This window comes from Ictidomys tridecemlineatus, chromosome 2, assembly GCF_052094955.1.
Source record: "Ictidomys tridecemlineatus isolate mIctTri1 chromosome 2, mIctTri1.hap1, whole genome shotgun sequence".
NCBI lineage: Eukaryota > Metazoa > Chordata > Mammalia > Rodentia > Sciuridae > Ictidomys > Ictidomys tridecemlineatus.
Genome location: NC_135478.1, coordinates 89,742,050 through 89,759,179, shown reverse-complemented (window position 1 = coordinate 89,759,179; position 17,130 = coordinate 89,742,050). Strand labels below are relative to the sequence as shown.

Genomic DNA, 17,130 nt, shown 5'->3' with positions numbered 1-17,130 from the left:
CTGGCCTCCAACTTGCCATCCTCCTGCCTCAGTCTCCCAAGTGGCTGGGATTACAGGCGTGTGCCATTGCGCCCAGCCAGCCCCCAACCTGACAAGCATATTGTCAAGAGTGCTGTCCTTGCAGACCCACTGTTTCTATAGTCACACAGTGGCCTCAGGGAAACAGGATGTGCTAAAGTAGGCGCTTGCTCTGAGGGGCTCTCTCTGTGGGAAAACCTCCCACAAGTTTCTCACTGGCCTAGTTCTGCTCAGAATTCTACAACCGTAGATTTATTCCTTTGGCAAGTTGCCCTTTCTGGAATGTTCTTTTTAAAAGATACTGTCTCTGGGAGAGGGAGCACATGATGTTATTTTGGTCGGAGCAACTGTTACAGATACCATCTTTTAAAAAATTTTCTAATTGACAAATAATTCTAGGTCTCTGCAGATGAGCTACCTCCATCTCCTTCTTCTTTTTTTCCTTTTGATGCCGGGGATGGAACCCTGGGCCTCCCACATGCTGGGCATTGGCTCCACCATGGGGCTACCCTCCAGGATGGCAGACCTTCTTTCCATCAAAGGGTCCATCTTAAGTGCCCCGGGCACGGCAGCAGGCAGCATTTCCAGGGAAAAGAAAGAGATTCAGAAACGTGAGGGGGACCCCGACAAGACCTGGCAGTTTATCCAGTGCTCCCCACAGGCCACTCTCTTCTGCATCCTCCACCATGCTCGCTCACTCAACAGGCACAACGCTGTGGCATCGATATCGCCATCACCCCCTTTTACCGATGGGGAAACGGAGGCTGAGAGAGGGCAAGTCGTTGGCCCAAAGCCACACAGCTAGTGAGTGAGGTTTCAAGTTAGGCTTGGAACCAACGTTGCTTTCTTTTCCGTGTGGTACTGTGCAAGGAGTCCCCCAAGGCCACCCCCCCCAGGAGAACTCACAGAACTCAGTGTGTAGAATGACTTGTCACAGTGGAAGAATACAGAGCGGCATTAGGAGAGGGGGAAGCATGTGACATGAGAACCAGGCAAGAGCTTCCACCTGTCTCCTAACAGAGTGGTGCAGGATACTCTTTGATCCTGTAGCGGTGACATGCGTCAGATGCCCACCACATGATCTCCCTGGAGCCCCAGGACCCAGGGATTTTTGGTGGGGGCTGGTCTGCCTACACTGCACCCAAATCCCAGAGTCCCAGAGGGAGACCAGGTGTTCAGCAGAGCCCCGTTGTACTGTGGAAGCTGAGCTCAGGGATGGGTGGGTCCCTGGGACCCTCCCACATCCAGGTTCCCAACACAGCCAGGCCAGCCCAGCCAACAGTGTGGCAGGGAGCAGCCAGGCTTTGTGTGTGAATCTTTTCTGCACAGCTATCCTTCCCACGTGCTATGGCTTTTTTTTTTAAAGGGATACAATTTATATTTTTCTTCTTTGTCTAAGGGCTTATTCTGCCAATAACCCTCACAGTCATCCAGGATTAATGAGGGTGTCATTTGCTATAGTGTCGATATTCCGTAGATACTGGCTTCTCCTTGGCGCTGTGGTACACACCCGTAATTCCAGCTCCTCAGGAGGCTGGAGCAGGAGGATTGCAAGTTCAAAGCCAGCCTAGGCCAATTTAGCACGACCCCAACTCAAGGAAAACACCTGGAAACTAGTAGCGGATCACTTCTGTGTCTGTTAGAGCCCGCCAGGAGCTCAACCGCATGCTCAGTGATGCTTGCCTTCCTTGTCCTCCTGTCACCCCAGGTGGCCCCTATCAGATCAAGGTCAACATCTCTGCTGCCGGCATCCTCCCCAACGGCACCCTCTACACTGCCAAGGGCTCCCAGGTGGACTTCAGCTGCAGCAGCGGCTCCCAGCCGCCGCCCGAGGTCGAGTGGTCCTTCAGCACCCCTGTCAGGTCGGAGTCCTTGGGAACAAACCTGACGGTCAACTGCTTCACGCTCTTGCTGATGTCACAAAACCTCCAAGGGAACTACACCTGTGTGGCCAAGAACCTGCTCAGCGGGAGACAGCAAGAGGTGACCACGGAGCTCCTGGTCTACTGTGCGTAAGAGTCCCCACCCTCTGTGACAGCATCTCATGCCTCCTCCTTTCCTCTGTGCAGCGTTCCTCGCCTGCTGGGTGGGTCCTGATGGTCTCTGTGGGTCCCTCAATACACACCTGCGCCGTTGGGGCTGCTGCTGTCACATGGGGAGACACCCCTTCTAGATACTTGCCCCTAACCAGGGATGCAGGAGAGTCCCTGCGAGCCACAGAGGGGACAGTGCTGAGCTGTGGGCAGTCTTTCTTCTTTTTTAACAGTGCATTTTAAAATGTACGACACATTGGCACTTAATACACTCCCAGTGTTCTGCAGCCATCCGCCTAGTTTTGTGTCAGCTCCCCATCACTGTGACGAATTCCTGGGATAAGCAACTTATGAAGAGGAAAGGTTGATTTTTGGAGGTGTTGATCCATGGCCAATGGGCCCCTGTTTTTTGGGCCTGGGGAGGTGCAGTCCATCATGGTGGGAGCCATGGTGGGAGGACTCTATTTCCTGGCAGCAGGAAGGGGAAGGGCCTGAAGCCTCCCACTAGGTGCCACCTCTTAAAGTGTCCCCTGCCTCCCAGTAGCACCCAGGCTCCCTGTTAGGAACCAGCAGTTGGGAGTCTTCATTTTGGAGATGGGGATCCACCAACCCAACACTCCTATACACAAATATCATGGATGCAAACCACTGCAGAGATACTGGGGACACTCATAACCCGTGCTAATGAAGGGGAATGTCGGGACAGGAAATGAGGGACTTTTTATTTTTTATCTTTGTGGTGCTGGGGATTGAACCCAGGGCCTTGTGCATGCGAGGCAAGCACTTTGTCAACTGAGCTACATCCCCGGCCCCTATCCAGAGCTTTTAGAGGTCTCCATGTTCTCTGTTATTAATGACATTTATAGTATATAAAGTTTATAGGAATCACAAGTGAGCATAAAGAAGAAAATAATCATTCAAAGTTTTATTTTGGTACATTTCCAATAATTTTTCTTGTAGATGTTACATGTCTATTAATATAAGAATATAAAAATCCAAATTTCTTATTTCTTATTTATGTTGGTAACAGAGATTGAACTCAAGCCATTTCCCAGGGTCTCACTGAGTTGCTTAATGCCTTGATAAATTGCTGAGGCTGGCTTTGAACTCGCAATCCTCCTGCCTCTGCCTTTTGATCCTCAGGGATTACAGCACGCACCACCACGCCTGGTCCTCTTATTTATTTTTTTTGACTGAGGATTCAACCCAGGGTGCTTTACCCCTGACCTACATCCCCCATCCTATCTTTTTTTAAAATTTAAAGACAGTTTTGCTAAGTTGCCAAGGACTGCTGGCCTCAAACTTGTGATCCTCCTGCCTTGGCCTCCTGGGTAGTGGGCACCATTATGCTCAGCTTCAATTTTTTTTTCTTTTTATTTATATAATAAAATCTACAATAATGCATAACAAATATACATATTGACTCTATTTATTAATTAATAAATCTCCACCAGCGACTCCATGTCCTTCATTTTCCCTTGGCCAGAGGCAACCAGTGCCTAGGACCAGCTCATCCAGGAGAACTTTGGGATCATGGACATGCTCTGCTTGTGGCTCTGCTCTTTGTCACCTGTGGTTAATTGTAATACACATTGTAATTTTGTATAATTAATTTACATTTAAATAGCCATACATGGCTGGAGAGAAATGCAAAGATGAATGAGACCCAGGTCCTCAAAGATTTAATACAGGCACCAATTCGTGCTTGGTGCTATTTCAGGGTAGACTCACTGGAGTTGGTGCTTCTTGAGGCCCTGGCTCTGGAGCTCCTAGTGCCTGCCCCACGGCTACTGCCATTCAGCCCTCGCTCCCTTGTGTTTTGCAGGGCCCCCTCCGTCAGCTCCTCAGTGCTCGGCAGAGATGCTGTCAGGATCGTTGGCACTGAATCTCACCTGCCACTGGGATGGGGGATACCCTAACCCTAACTTCCTGTGGACAGAAGAGCCAGGAGGGGCCATCGTGGGGGAGTCAGAGCTGGGGATGGAGCTGCTGAACCTGTCCCAGCTGTCGGATGGCAAGAAGTTCAAGTGCATTGGGAGCCACATAATGGGGCCAGAGTCCGGAGCCAGCTGTGTGGTACAGATCCGTGAGTCTGGCTTGCTGTGTCTGGGGCTGGCCTTCACCCGCCTTCCTTTCTTCTGAGAGTATCCTTTGGAAGTAGTTCTGGGAAAGAAATCCCAGTGGGTCAGAGTGAATGGATTCCTTCCCTTTCTTCTCTCCTTGCACTTTATGCTTCCTTCCTTCGAAACTCTAGAGATGCCTGGTTAAGACTCTTGGTTCTAGCTGAAGCTGTTTTTCACTAGACGGATTTTATTGAGCCCCTGCTGATACAGGCATAGTTACTACTCGCTGAAGATGGAGAGTTGAAGGAGACAGTCAAGGCTCATTAGTTCTCTCTTATGTAACAAGTTACCCCCAAACTTAGTGGCTTAAGACAATAATGTCCATTTGTCATCTTGTGACTTCTGTGGGTCAGTGATAGGGTTGTTTATCTCATCTCCATAATGGTGAGGTCTCAGCTAGAAGCTGGAAGGTTAGGGAGCTGAAATCATGGGACAGATGCACTTACAGGTTTTTTTTTATTCACAGGCCTAGCAAGTTGTATCCTCTCCATGTGGGACTCTCCTCAAGGATGCTTGAGTGCCTCCCAACATGGCGGCCACTTTTCCCAGAGCCAGTGATCCAGAAAGCTTCTTTGTTTACCAGGTTGCCCTAGGAGATGCACGGCAGGCCTTCTGAAACAGTGTATTTATGAGAAAAGCGCACTAAGTCAAGCCCGCATTTAAGAGGAGTGGAGAGATTTATTAGGCTTCACTTTTGGAAGGGAAGAGTGTCAGAATTTCTGGAACCTGTTTTAAAACCAAAACCATTCTTCTTAGAGTTTAAATCCTGGGAGGGATAGGGACGAAAGGGAGTCAGGAAGTGCAAAGCAAGTGGGAGAGGTCTCAGATAGTGACACTTATGGAAATAAAATGGTATGTGCAGAGAGCCCTATGTAAGAAGGGCCACTTTCCCTTGGTCAGCAAGGAGGTCTCTTGAGGTGCAGTCATTTCAGCTGAGAGGACCAGTAAGTGGTTGAAAGGTAACACTGATGTCACCTCGAGGAAAAGGGATGTTTTAGGGGTTCCTGAGGCTCAGATCGACCTCTCTCTCCCAGGGCAAACACTCTACCTGTGAGCTACACTCCCAGCCCTGTTTTACTTCTTAAGAAATGGGGTCTTTCTGTGGTTTCCCAGGTTGGCTCAGCTTCTGGTCTCAAGCAGTCCTCCTGAAACTGCTGAGTAGCTGGGACTATAGGTGCGTGTCTTTGTGCCCAGTTTTAGTGGCAGAGATCTATGCATTGAAGACTCCAGCTCGCCTTGGGATAAGCCGCTGCCTTGGCCAGCCCAGGTGTGAAGACCCCAGTATTTCTTCCACGTCTTGGGGATCTCTGAGGGCCCCCACTCCTTCCTCCCCACCTGCCTCGCCCACAGCATCCTCCTCTTGGGGTGGGTGGGTGGGCAGCTCAGATTTCAGAGGCATGAATACTCACTTGGCAGAAGTATAGTCAGGTACATGACCTGTGGGGGGGGGGTGGCTATAGGGAGGGGTCGCCAGGGCATGGTTTAAGGATAAGGGAGCCATTTTTGAGATTTTGGTTTGGGGGCCCTGAAATACAGACAGTATTGCTGAGACTTGTCACTGTTGCTGGCTTTATGACCCTGAAGGAGATCTGGGGTAACCACAGAGAGGGGAGATGGGATTCAGAAGCCTGACCGCGGATCCAAGGAGGAGAGCTCACAGGGGAGTGTCCCAAGCAGACCCAGCTGGGGATTTCCTTCTGTCGACTTGACCTTGAGAGGGAGGCATTGAGGCCATCCCAGCCTCCCTGGCCCTTTCCCTCTTCTTCTTCCCTTCTCCCCAGGAAGCAGCTGTGGAACCCTGGACTCTTCTTGGGAGCAGCTGCTGAGGGGAGCTTGCCTTCCCGCTCCATGGCAGGAGGCCAGAGGGCCACTCTGGCCTTCAGATACCGGGAGTTTAGGCTTAATAAATTCCCTCCCCGGGAATCTGCTACCTCCCCCGGAGGTGTGCATTTTGAGGACAAGCTTCTTGTTCAGAGAACACAAAGGGGTCACTGACACAGCCCTCCTAGCTCCCCAAATTGGACTCAAAGCCACAAGACTGATGTGTTCTAAGTTCTTTAGGGCAGATGTCTGTGTCCTGACCTCTAAAACCTATGAATGTTGTCTTACATTGCAAAACGGACTTTGCTGATGTAGTTAAGGGTGTGGGTGGTGTCATTCTGGATTATCCAGATGATAACGTCCAGGGTCCTTATGAGAGGGAGGCCGGAGGTGAGAGTCGGTAGTAGGTGATGTGATCCCAGAAGCAAGAGCTTGGTGCAAGTCAAGGAAGGGGCCACGAGCCGAGGAGTGTGGGCAGAGCCTCGAGAAAGTAAAAAAAAAAGCAAGGAAACCAATCTCAGAGCTTCCAGAAAGGACCAGCCCTGCCAACACCTTGATCTTAGCCCCATGAGATCATTTCAGACTTCTGACCTCCAGAAATCAGGAGATTCATTTGTTTTAAGCCACTAAGTTAGTAGCAACATGTCACCTCAACAACAGGAAACAAATACAGGTGCCCCTTCTCTTGAACAGCCTTGCTGGACTGACTGTGTGTCCGTGTTGGGTATGATAAGTGTAGTTATTTTGCAGAGACGCCCACAGTGTAGAAATAAGATTATACGAGGCCTACAAGGCTTGGGTTCCAGGCTCACCCAGAGTCACCAGCTTCTGTTCTGCCTAAAAGCTTTCCAGGTTTTAGCACCAAACCCCCCATATTCCAGGAACCTTCCCAGTCCCGAGCAAACTGGGACAGTTGGTTGCTCTTATATCTTAGCTACATCTCTTATTTCATCGTGTGACTTTGAGCTTAGCTCTGGCTGGGCCTCGGTTTCCTTATCTGCAGATTGTACGGGAGTGAGTTGGGTAATATCCGTAACAGCTCCTGGTGATTCCTCAGTGAATGTCGGCTGGTCCTATTCTGTCAGACCAGGTGTGATGCCCACCTCCTGGAGACGCTTCATCAGGAGGAAATCATAGGAATGATTCAATCGAAGGAACTCAGGCCATGGCTTGAGTGTCCTGAAACATTTCTCTTTCTCTACCTTCTTCTGGTCACCAGGGGGTCCCTCCGTTTTCTCTGAGCCCATGAAAACTTGCTTTCTGGGGGGCAATGTGACGCTCACCTGCCAGGTGACTGGCGCCTACCCCTTTGCCAAGATCCAGTGGCTGAGGAACCTCACGCAGCCCGAAGTGGTCATCCAGCCCGACAGCCACTACCTCATTGCCCAGAGCGGCCAGAGCTCCTCCCTCACTGTGCGCAACTGCTCCCAGGACCTGGACGAGGGCTACTACGTGTGCCGGGCTGAGAACCCTGTGGGGGTGCGCGAGGTGGACATCTGGCTGAGCGTGAAAGGTGAGTAATGGGACTGGCCCCCGGGGAAGAGGGTGGAGAGCCTGAGAGCAAGCCGCACCAGCACGAGGACAGCCTGGGACCTCCCTGAACATGGCCCTGCTGACTGGGAGACAGCATACCTCCTGCCTGTGGCTTTGCAAGGGGGCTGGGGGAAATGACTGTCCAGGAACATTCGCTTAGGCAGCAAAATTATATCATCTTTCGAAACACCACAGGACGTGGGTGCCCAGTGTCTGTCAGTCAGGAAGCGGGACAGCCAAAGGAACAGCCGAGAGGCGACTGTCCCACTTAAGGTACAAGGGCAGTGTCGAGACTGATGAAGTCACCTGTAAGGTCATGGGACTGGATTCAGAAGTGATGAGACCAAAAACCTACCAAAACTTGAATTTCAGAAAAACAAGGAATATTTTTAAAGTATCCATCTGTAAACATCGCGTAGAACATACTTGTGCTAAAAAGTACTTTTTTCATCTGAAATCCAAATTTCATAGGGCATCCTGGATTTTATCTGCAACCCCACTTTGAAGCCCCTTCCCAATCTTATTTTTTTTATTTTTTTTTTTGAGAGAGAGAGAGAGAATTTTTTTAATATTTATTTTTTAGTTTTCGGTGGATACAACATCTTTATTTTTCTTTATTTTATTTTTATGTGGTGCTGAGGATCGAACCCAGTGTCCCACACATGCCAGGCGAGCGTGCTACCGCTTGAGCCACATCCCCAGACCCCCCCACCAATCTTATTTAAAAGACAAAGCAAACAACAACAACAAAAAGCCACTTTACTACCTTAGATACCTGTGTTAGTTAGCCTTGTGTTGCTGTGGCAAAATACCTGAGATACACAACTTGAGAGTATGAAGGATTTATTTTGGCTAATGGTTTTGGTCCATGATCATTTGGCCCTCATCATTTTGGGGAGATATTTAAGATCCAAACCGTATCGGTACACATTTCCCAATATTTTTTGTTTGGAGTTTCAAAAAATGGTTGTTATGGCTACATACCTTATAAAACTATGGAGCTACTAAAAAGACCAGTGGCTGCTAAGGGTTGGTGAAGGAGGGGGTTGGATGGACACAGAGCATTTTAGGTTAGTGGGAATCTTTATGATAAATAAGGATGGACACTTCTATTATGCATCTATCCAAACCCATAGAATGTAGAACACCAAGAGGGAGGCTCCCCCAGTGTAAACCACGGTGTCTTGGTGTAGGTTCATCAGTTGTGAAAAAGTACTGCTCTAGTTGGGGTGGTGCTGATAGTGCGGGGTGGGGGGGTTGTTTGTGGGGGGATGGGATGTGTGGGAATTCTCTCTGCTTTCTGTTCATCTTGCTATGAACCTAAAACTACTCCAATATTTTCTTTAAAGAAAAGGTTCTCCCGTCCCCCCGATATATATATATATATATATATATATATATATATATTTCTTTCTATTTTTTTTTGTGACTTGCTTTTTCCCCCTCCCCATCTTCCTTCTAGGATTTATTCATGCTGATGGTTGTAATCATACTTCATTCTTTTTTACCACTGTATAATGTTCCATTGTGTCATTATTCCACACTGTCATTCATTTTTTTGGTTTTTGTTGTTGTTCTTGTTATGATAGTTTTTCTGTGAATGTCTTTTACTTAGTTCATATACATGTGTACGAGGTACCCAGGCAGATGTTTCTCTAGGACATGTAAAGGGTTTATAGGGTACATGCACTTTTATATTTATGAGATAATGCCCAATTATTTTCCAAAGTGGTTGTTCCAGTTTCCTTTCCCTCTAGCAGTTTATAACAGCATTGACTTGTTCTGTGTTTTACCAGCAGATTTGTGATTGTTGCCCAGCTAGTGTGTAAAAAATGGGACCTCGTTGTGGTTGTCACTTGAATTTTCCTGATTACTAAGAAGGTTTTGAGCCTTATGTGTATTAGCTATTTGTGTTTCTTCTGGTAAGGAGATTTGTGTGTCTTGACATTGTTTTCTTACAGATATAGGAGTTCTTTAAAAATTTCTCTTACTGATTCCTTGTTAGTTTTACATGTTACAGACATCTCCTTTTAGTTTGTTGTCTCTTCCATTTTATGATTTCCTTTGATTAACAGAATGTCCTCACTTTAATGTAGTTGACTTTATGAAACTTTTTGAATATCATTAGCAATTTTTATGTCTTAAGAATTGACATATTCTTAAAGATATCCCAGAGTCACAAAGACATTCTCCTGTATTCTCTGCTAAGAGTTGTACATTCTGCCTTTCACAGTTAAATCTCTAGTGACAATGGAATTGATTTTTGGGAATGGTGTGAGGTAGGGATCATGTTTCTTTCTTTGTCCCTCCCCACCACCCCCAGTTATCCAAATGGATAACCATTTGTTCTAAAACCATTTCTTGAACCGTGATTCCTCTGCTCACTGTTCTGTTATGCATCCAGCGTCTCTGTATGAGCAGGCAGATGCCTAGACTTTCCACGCTGTTCCATTGATCACTGTGTTTACCACGGTACTGATAATGCACACCCTCACCATGTCTGGAACACAGCCTTGATGTCTGGTTGGCACAGAGATTTTAACTTCCTAGCATTCTTTCATATCATGTGCTTCGTTTGATTCCCACAAACTCTGAGGTTGGGAAATGAGGTATTCTGATCATATCACAGAGAGGTCATGTGCTTTGCTCAAGGTCATGAAAACAGGTAAGATGAGAGCTGGACTTTGGCAGAGAAGGGGAGGTGTTCTTTCCTAGTTGCACACGTATCAAGCTGAAGAGTCAGTCGTGTGCTTTGTCTTTACAGAGCCTCTGAACATCGGGGGCATTGTGGGAACCATCGTCAGCCTCCTCCTGCTGGGACTGGCCATTGTCTCAGGGCTCATGTTGTATTATAGCCCCATGTTCTGCTGGAAAGGTAAGGACTTCTTGGGTCTCTTTGCTTCTCTCTCTCTCTCTTTTTTCCCTCCGTATCAGGGATTGAACTCAAGGGCACCCGACCACTGAGCCACACCCCAACCCTAGTTTGTATTTTATTAGAGACAGGGTCTCACTGAGTTGCTTAGTACCTTGTTGTTGCCGAGGCTGGCTTTGAACTCGTGATCCTCCTGCCTCAGCCTCCCTGGTGGCTGGTATTACAGGTGTGCACCTCCACACCTTGCCTTTCAGGCTTCTTAAATAGGTGCGGGTTGGGGAAGGAGGCCCTGTGATACTCCGACCTTCCTGAAGTCCCATTGTACAGAAATCTTCATTGGGTCAAGATGCACAGTAATGAGGCACCTAAGTTCCATCCTTCAACACCCTGTCGCCTCTCTTGTTGGGTCAACTTCTCATTTGTTTATCTCCCCACCCCTGGTTTATCTTTTGTAAATGTTAGTTTGTTTAGGAAATTCTGTGAGGCTGCACTGCTGTTACTGGATATTAATTTCTTTTCCCTTTCTCTCTGCAGCAGGAAGCACTTTCAGGTGAGTATTTCTTATATCTTCATGCTGTTTGCTCCCTTTCATAAAGTCAATAGTGGCAGTTCCCATGGAGGAGCCACCGTGTGCCTGACACTGGACTCGAGCTTCAGGAGGCGTTACCATAAACCCTCTTGTGACCTCTTGGGGGGGGTGGCATTTCCACTTTCCTGAGAAGGAGTCAGAGGCTCGGGGAAGTGATTCCTCCAGGAGGCACATGGCAGTGTCTGCCTTCTGATCCAGGTCCCGTCATGCTCAGCGTCGGTGCGCTTTTACAAAGCCAGACCTCAGGGCTGGGCCCACCGCAGGCCTGTCATGGGAACATGAAGACAGTGTGCACAAATTAGGGGACAAGACACGGGATGATGTCATGAATCCTGTCATTCGTGCATTTGTTTTATTTAGTTTTCTGAAAAGAAACAAAAGGAAGCATAAGATAGTCTTACAGAATGTTCTGGGAGATGAGTTGGAGCATTCCCAGAAGCCTCTTCCCCAGAGGAAACCCTGACAGGGGAAATGTCTCCAAATGGAACATGTGTGTTTCGTTTCCAGAGGTCTAGGATAGAGCAAAGAACTTGACTCTTCTCTAGGATGTATGGACAATTAATACCTCTTTGATGATGGATATTATTGTTCTGGAACCATCTTTTGGGGAAACCATTTCCTTTACTGTCCTGCACTTGAGGGCCATTGTCCCAGTGAATCTCTCATTCCCAGGCTTATTCTTCACAAGAAGTAGCACTGGGACATTGTGGGAAAGGCTTTGGAAGTAGTGGACCTGGGTTCAAATTGCATCTGTGCCATTCCCAAGTCCTGGGCCCATGGAAAATTCTTAACCTTCCCTGAGCCTGTTCCACAGAGAAGTTGGGGAGGATGAAACAAGAATATGACACTTCTAGGACTGCGATGGGCCCTTGGAACTTACTCCTCCTTTCTTAGGAAATGTGCAGTCTGGTTAGGAAGGCAAAGCTGCTAATAAGCACAGGGCTCTTAAATGCTAAGCAACTGGGCGTGAACTCCAAATGCATGTGTAGTGCCAGTCTTTACTGGGGAGTCAAATCAAGGAGGACTTGACCTAGGCCTTGAATACTGAGGAGCAGGAGATCTCACTACGTGGAACTGAAATTAGGGCATTTCAGGAGAGATGGCAGCATTTATGTACATGCTGTGTGGGTAACTGAAATGGTAGTGGCTGGGAGAATGCTGTAGTTGGCTTTTGCATTGCTATGGCCAGAATACCCATCAAGAACAATTTAGAGGACGGAAAGTTCATTGGGAGCTTGTGGTTTCTGAAGTATCTGTCAATAGATGGCTTACTTCTTTGCTCTGGGCCCCAGATGAGGCAGTACATCATGGGGAAAGGGCCTGCAGAGGAAAACTGCTTGGCTCATAGCAGGGTCAGAAAGTGTGTGTGTGTGCTAGGGAGGCCCAGGGAAGATGCTGTCTTCCAGGGTGTGCTCCCTGTGACCCACCTCCTCCAACCATGCCCCACCCGCCTACAGCTACCACCCAGTCATTCAAACTAGGATGCACTGATTAGGCCACGTTTCTCATGATACAATAATTTTACCTCTGAATATTCCTGCATTAACAGGAGCTTTGCTATGTGTGTGTGTGTGTGGGGGCACTTCATATCCAAACTATAACAGACAGCATGGTTACTTGCTTAGGAAGCAGAAACAGAGTAGGAAAGATGCGATCATCTCTAGCAGTCTGTGCCCGCAGCTCTGTGAGGTCAAACCACACCATCATCTCATGACTCAACTGTAGTGGGTGCATGAGGACGTTCCCCCCACAGTACTAGGAGTCGCAAAGTATCTGGTGTTGCCTGTTCATCAAGAAAACTAAGATGCCTTCTTGACTGTTTTTCCTGCTTTGGAAATTAGGGGACAAGACATGGGTGATGTCATGGTATTGGTGGATTCAGAAGAGGAAGAGGAGGAAGAGGAGGATGTGGAAGAGGAAGAGGAGGAGGAGGAAGAGGAGGAGGAGACCAATGAAAGAGAAGAGTTGCCAAAAGAAATGCACAAACATGGCCACATTCACAGAGTGACCGCATTGGTAAATGGGAACTTAGAGCAGATGGGAAATGGACTCCAGGATCTACAAGGTGAGCCCTTTCCTGCTGTGACACGGGGATCTGTGCAGTGAGCACCCCTAGAGACCTCTAAGGAGCAAGCTTGGTTTTTTAAAGGCTGGGAAATATAGCAAAAATGTAGTCTAGAACCTGAGAACCTAGTGCAGGCTGAACATTCCAGTCCCCAAATCCAAAATGCAAACTCTCGAGTGCTGCAATGATACCGTAGGTCTGATGGTTCAATGTATACAAATTCTGTTTTGTATACAAAATTATTACAATATAAGATTGCCTTAGACTGTGTATAAAAGGAATATATGAAACATAACTAAATTTTGTAATTTTTTGGGGGGGTACTGGGGATTGAACTCAGGGACGCTCAATCACCAAGCTACATCCTCAGCCTTTTTTTGTATTTTATTTAGAGACAGGGTCTCACTGAGTTACTTACTGCCTCACTAAATTGCTGAGGCTGGCTTTGAACTCATGATCCTCTTGCCTCCAGAGCAGCTGGGATTACAGGTCTGTGCCACCGCGCCTGGCTAGATTTTGTATCTTGACTTGGGTTTCATCCTCAAAATACATGCAAATTCCAAAATCTGAAATATGAAACCTTCCTGGTCCTTAGCATTGTAAAGAATACTCAATATGTATTAATGAACACAGAAATCCAGGTGACAAATGCTCATCAATGCCTGCTCTGGGAAAGGCACAATATTGGCATTGTTGGATAGAAAAGAAAGACCCACAGTGTCTCTGTGCAGGGAGCTTTATAAGACCAGTTGGGATAAACAGATGGAAACATATGTGGAAAATTGAAACAGAAGCAAGATTTAACCAGTGCTTTCAAATGGCAGGAGAGGAGCTATTACAGGAAGGATCAGATTAATTGCCTGGTGGCCGATGTTTAAAAATTACAGGACCTCAGAGGAGGGTGAGTGCTCAGAGGGCAGGGTCCATCAGGAGTAGCTTTGTAGAGGAGGTGAAGGTGGCCAAGTCTTTAAGAATAGTGGAATTGGGGCTGGGGATGTGGCTCAAGCGGTAGCGCGCTCGCCTGGCATGCATGCGGCCCGGGTTCTATCCTCAGCACCACATACCAACAAAGATGTTGTGTCCGCCGAAAACTAAAAAATATAAATATTAAAATTCTCTCTCTCTCTCTTTAAAAAAAAAAAAGAACAGTGGAATCTCAGTAAGAGAAAGGAGGAAGCGGATTTAGAGGAGGCAGGAACCAGGAGCATGGTGGGTAAAACATTAGGCAGATCTAGAGGACTTTGAATTAAGAGAACAGGAGAATGAACACACAGCCCATGAATTCCCATTCCGTGGCTCCTCAGAAAAGAAGTCAGGACAGGCATGGGAACAGTCACACTCCAGAGGTTACTCAGTCGGGTCTCTTTTCCCACCCTGAACAGATGACGTCAGTGAGCAACATAGTGACATCATTCAAGAAGAAGACAGGCCAGTCTAAAGAAGAGGACTGGCCATTGCTGTCTGGAAGGTGTGGGAGGCTCTGCGGAGCTCTTCATTCAGCTTTGACCCCACTCACGCCCTGCCGGGGAGTTTGTGTTAGCAACACCCGGGGTCTCCCAGCAGAGAAGAAAAGCAGACACATAGCTTTCCTTCCATTTTTTAAAAAAATTGGTTTAATTTGATGTAAATTTCCTCAATGATGAAAAAATACTGTGGGAAAGAGCCCTTGGGGAGGTGGGGAGCTGCAGTTGGCATCTGAGGTGCCACTTTTGCTGTCACTCTTGGCTCTGTCCGGGCTGACATACTGTGATAGACAGGGATTTGGAGAGCACACACATGGGGGAAGCACTTGGTCTCAGTGCCCTAGGCCATTCCCCCAGCACAAAAGGGAATACATGGGGTGACGGGGAAACTTCCTGATGGCTGCCCAAGTGAGAAACCAGGCAACGGCAGCTCCCTGAGAAAGGTGATGTGTCTGCTACCAAAGCAAGTCAGAGGGAGGTGTTTGGGTCCTACACTCCTGTGCTTCTGCCTGGGCCTTGACTCTCCCATGCTCCATGTGCTTGGCCATGTCTCTTGACCCCTCATGAGCCTCAGTTTTCCTCATTTGTGAAATGGGTGAAGACATTCCTACAGGAGCCAGGCTTGTGGCGAGGCAATCTGGGGTGTCAAAGTGCCTAGGAGGTGCTCAGTAGATATTAGTTACCTTCTTTGCCTTCCTTAGTGGAAGAAAAAAACTGTTCACTGTTAATTAGGAGTTGCAGAAGACACTTTAGTTCTTTGCAGAATGGTTTCCAAGAGGCCATTGTCAGAGGTCAGGGGGATCCTTTTCCCCCTGGAGGTATGATTCTTTACAAAAGAGGTAGGAACTGATAAGAGGAAGTGCCTTTCATTAGAAACTTACATTTTTACAGAGCTTCACATTAAAAGCCTCCTCCTCAGGGATGGACCTAGGATTAGCTTTCAGCTTTTCTTTCTTCTCTTGCTTTGAAAGGAGGCAAGAGGCAAAAGTATCTGGTGATAAGAACTTGGACAAACCTGTCCACCCAGCCCCAGTTTGTCTCCCCACCTCTGTAATGGGAAAACTTGCATCATCTTAATTCTTAAAAATATTAGGAGGATATATTTATCAAAAACACTAAGTTTCAAATGAAAATGACAAGTGATGAGTTTGGGTTGCTAAAGCTTCCAGTAGATCCTTGGGTGGGTTTTCTTTTCCTCCTAATTCCATCCAAATCCCTTGAAGTCAGGGACCATATAAAGGTGCAATGGATGTGTGCTAAACACGGACTCTGACTTGAATTTGTATTCTTTAATGTTGCATATTCTGTTCCAATGGGCAAGACTTCGGGTTAAAAGTGAACTTCTCTTCTCCAGTACCAGAGAGGGAACTGAGACTCCCAAAATGAGAAGCTGGTTTTCTGTAGTAACCTGCAGGTGTGGTTGGGAAAGTCTGTTTTTCTGGAGGAAGAGACTACACTGAGAAAATCACTAGACATGTGCCCTGTTCCCAACTCAGGACACTGGGGAGTCTGGAGCTGGTGACAATTCATATCTCTCAGAAATAGCTGTGAATTATATTTCCACTTGGTTCATTCCTTTGCTGCATAGTAGCTCTTGGACTGGATCACTCTGTAAACTGTTGATGTCATTTCAGAATGAGATGCTCAGGTTGCTTCTGAACTCAATGGAGATTGACTAGTCTCTCTTTTAGTCTTCCATGACTAAATTTAAGAGTCACTATACAAAGGCATCTCAAGAAAGAAAGAAAGAAAAAAAAAAAGACAAAAGTTAGGGGGGGGGAACCACTAGCTAGGAATGCAATGTTTTGCAATTTCACTGGGATGTTTCCCACAACTTCCTTTTGCCCACACACGTAATGATAGGAAATAGTTGAGGGTTTTTCCACTACCAAATGGGAGCTTCAAGGGCTTGGTGCCAAGCACTGTGAAGCCCTGACCATCTGAGCTGTGAGTGTTGTCACTTATCCGGACCCTGTGTTCACATATATACTCTGGGTTAGTTAAAGAGCCCAGGCACTGAAGTTCTTCACATTTCAAGGATGTATGAAGAATTGGAGCTCTTTTTTCCCTTTTAACATGATCCACACCCAAGTTCACAAGCCTGTCAACAGGTTATAGCCTTTGTGTGGCAAAGTCCAAGCTGGACTTGAAAAAAATGTTATCTGCACGTATTGTTAATTCCAGACCATGAGATACTATTTATCAGAACCAGGAAGGTAAACATTCCAGGGCTGTTACAATTACATTGCTTTTCCTCAAAAACTGTTGAACACTGGGGAGGGGGCTCTGAAGTCCTGCGGCTTTGATATTAGCTCCATTTCTTACAAGCACATACAGGACCTATAACTGCAGCTGCGAAATACGTGATGGAAAATTTCTATAACCTGTGCACTGAAACCTGGAGAATCATGGTTGCTGGGCAGAATTTATTATGATGCAATAAGTGCCAACATATATTCTCATTATGGGACTGGCTAGAAACTGCTGCAAAGAAAAATAAGCAGATTCCTCTGCATTATTTACTTTTAATATTTGGTGGGTAAAGTTAGGAGAAATTAGTTATGAGTTTATGGATTTTTTTAAGATTATGGAATAAAGTTATTTTTAAATAAA

At 46.9% G+C, this 17,130-nt stretch overlaps 1 protein-coding gene across 2 annotated transcripts in view; it reads left to right on the top strand.

Annotated features, from left to right (window-relative positions):
* Vsig10 (V-set and immunoglobulin domain containing 10) overlaps positions 1-17,130 on the top strand; it is a 32,967-nt gene extending 15,837 nt beyond the window's left edge. For both annotated transcript variants that reach the window (XM_078039115.1, XM_078039114.1), the window contains 7 exons: positions 1,727-2,026; positions 3,877-4,137; positions 7,215-7,508; positions 10,293-10,403; positions 10,935-10,950; positions 12,831-13,054; positions 14,437-17,130. In XM_078039115.1, the coding sequence (XP_077895241.1) occupies positions 1,727-2,026; positions 3,877-4,137; positions 7,215-7,508; positions 10,293-10,403; positions 10,935-10,950; positions 12,831-13,054; positions 14,437-14,492 (1,262 nt within the window). In that variant the 3' untranslated portion in view covers positions 14,493-17,130. The remainder of the gene's footprint in view (positions 1-1,726; positions 2,027-3,876; positions 4,138-7,214; positions 7,509-10,292; positions 10,404-10,934; positions 10,951-12,830; positions 13,055-14,436) is intronic.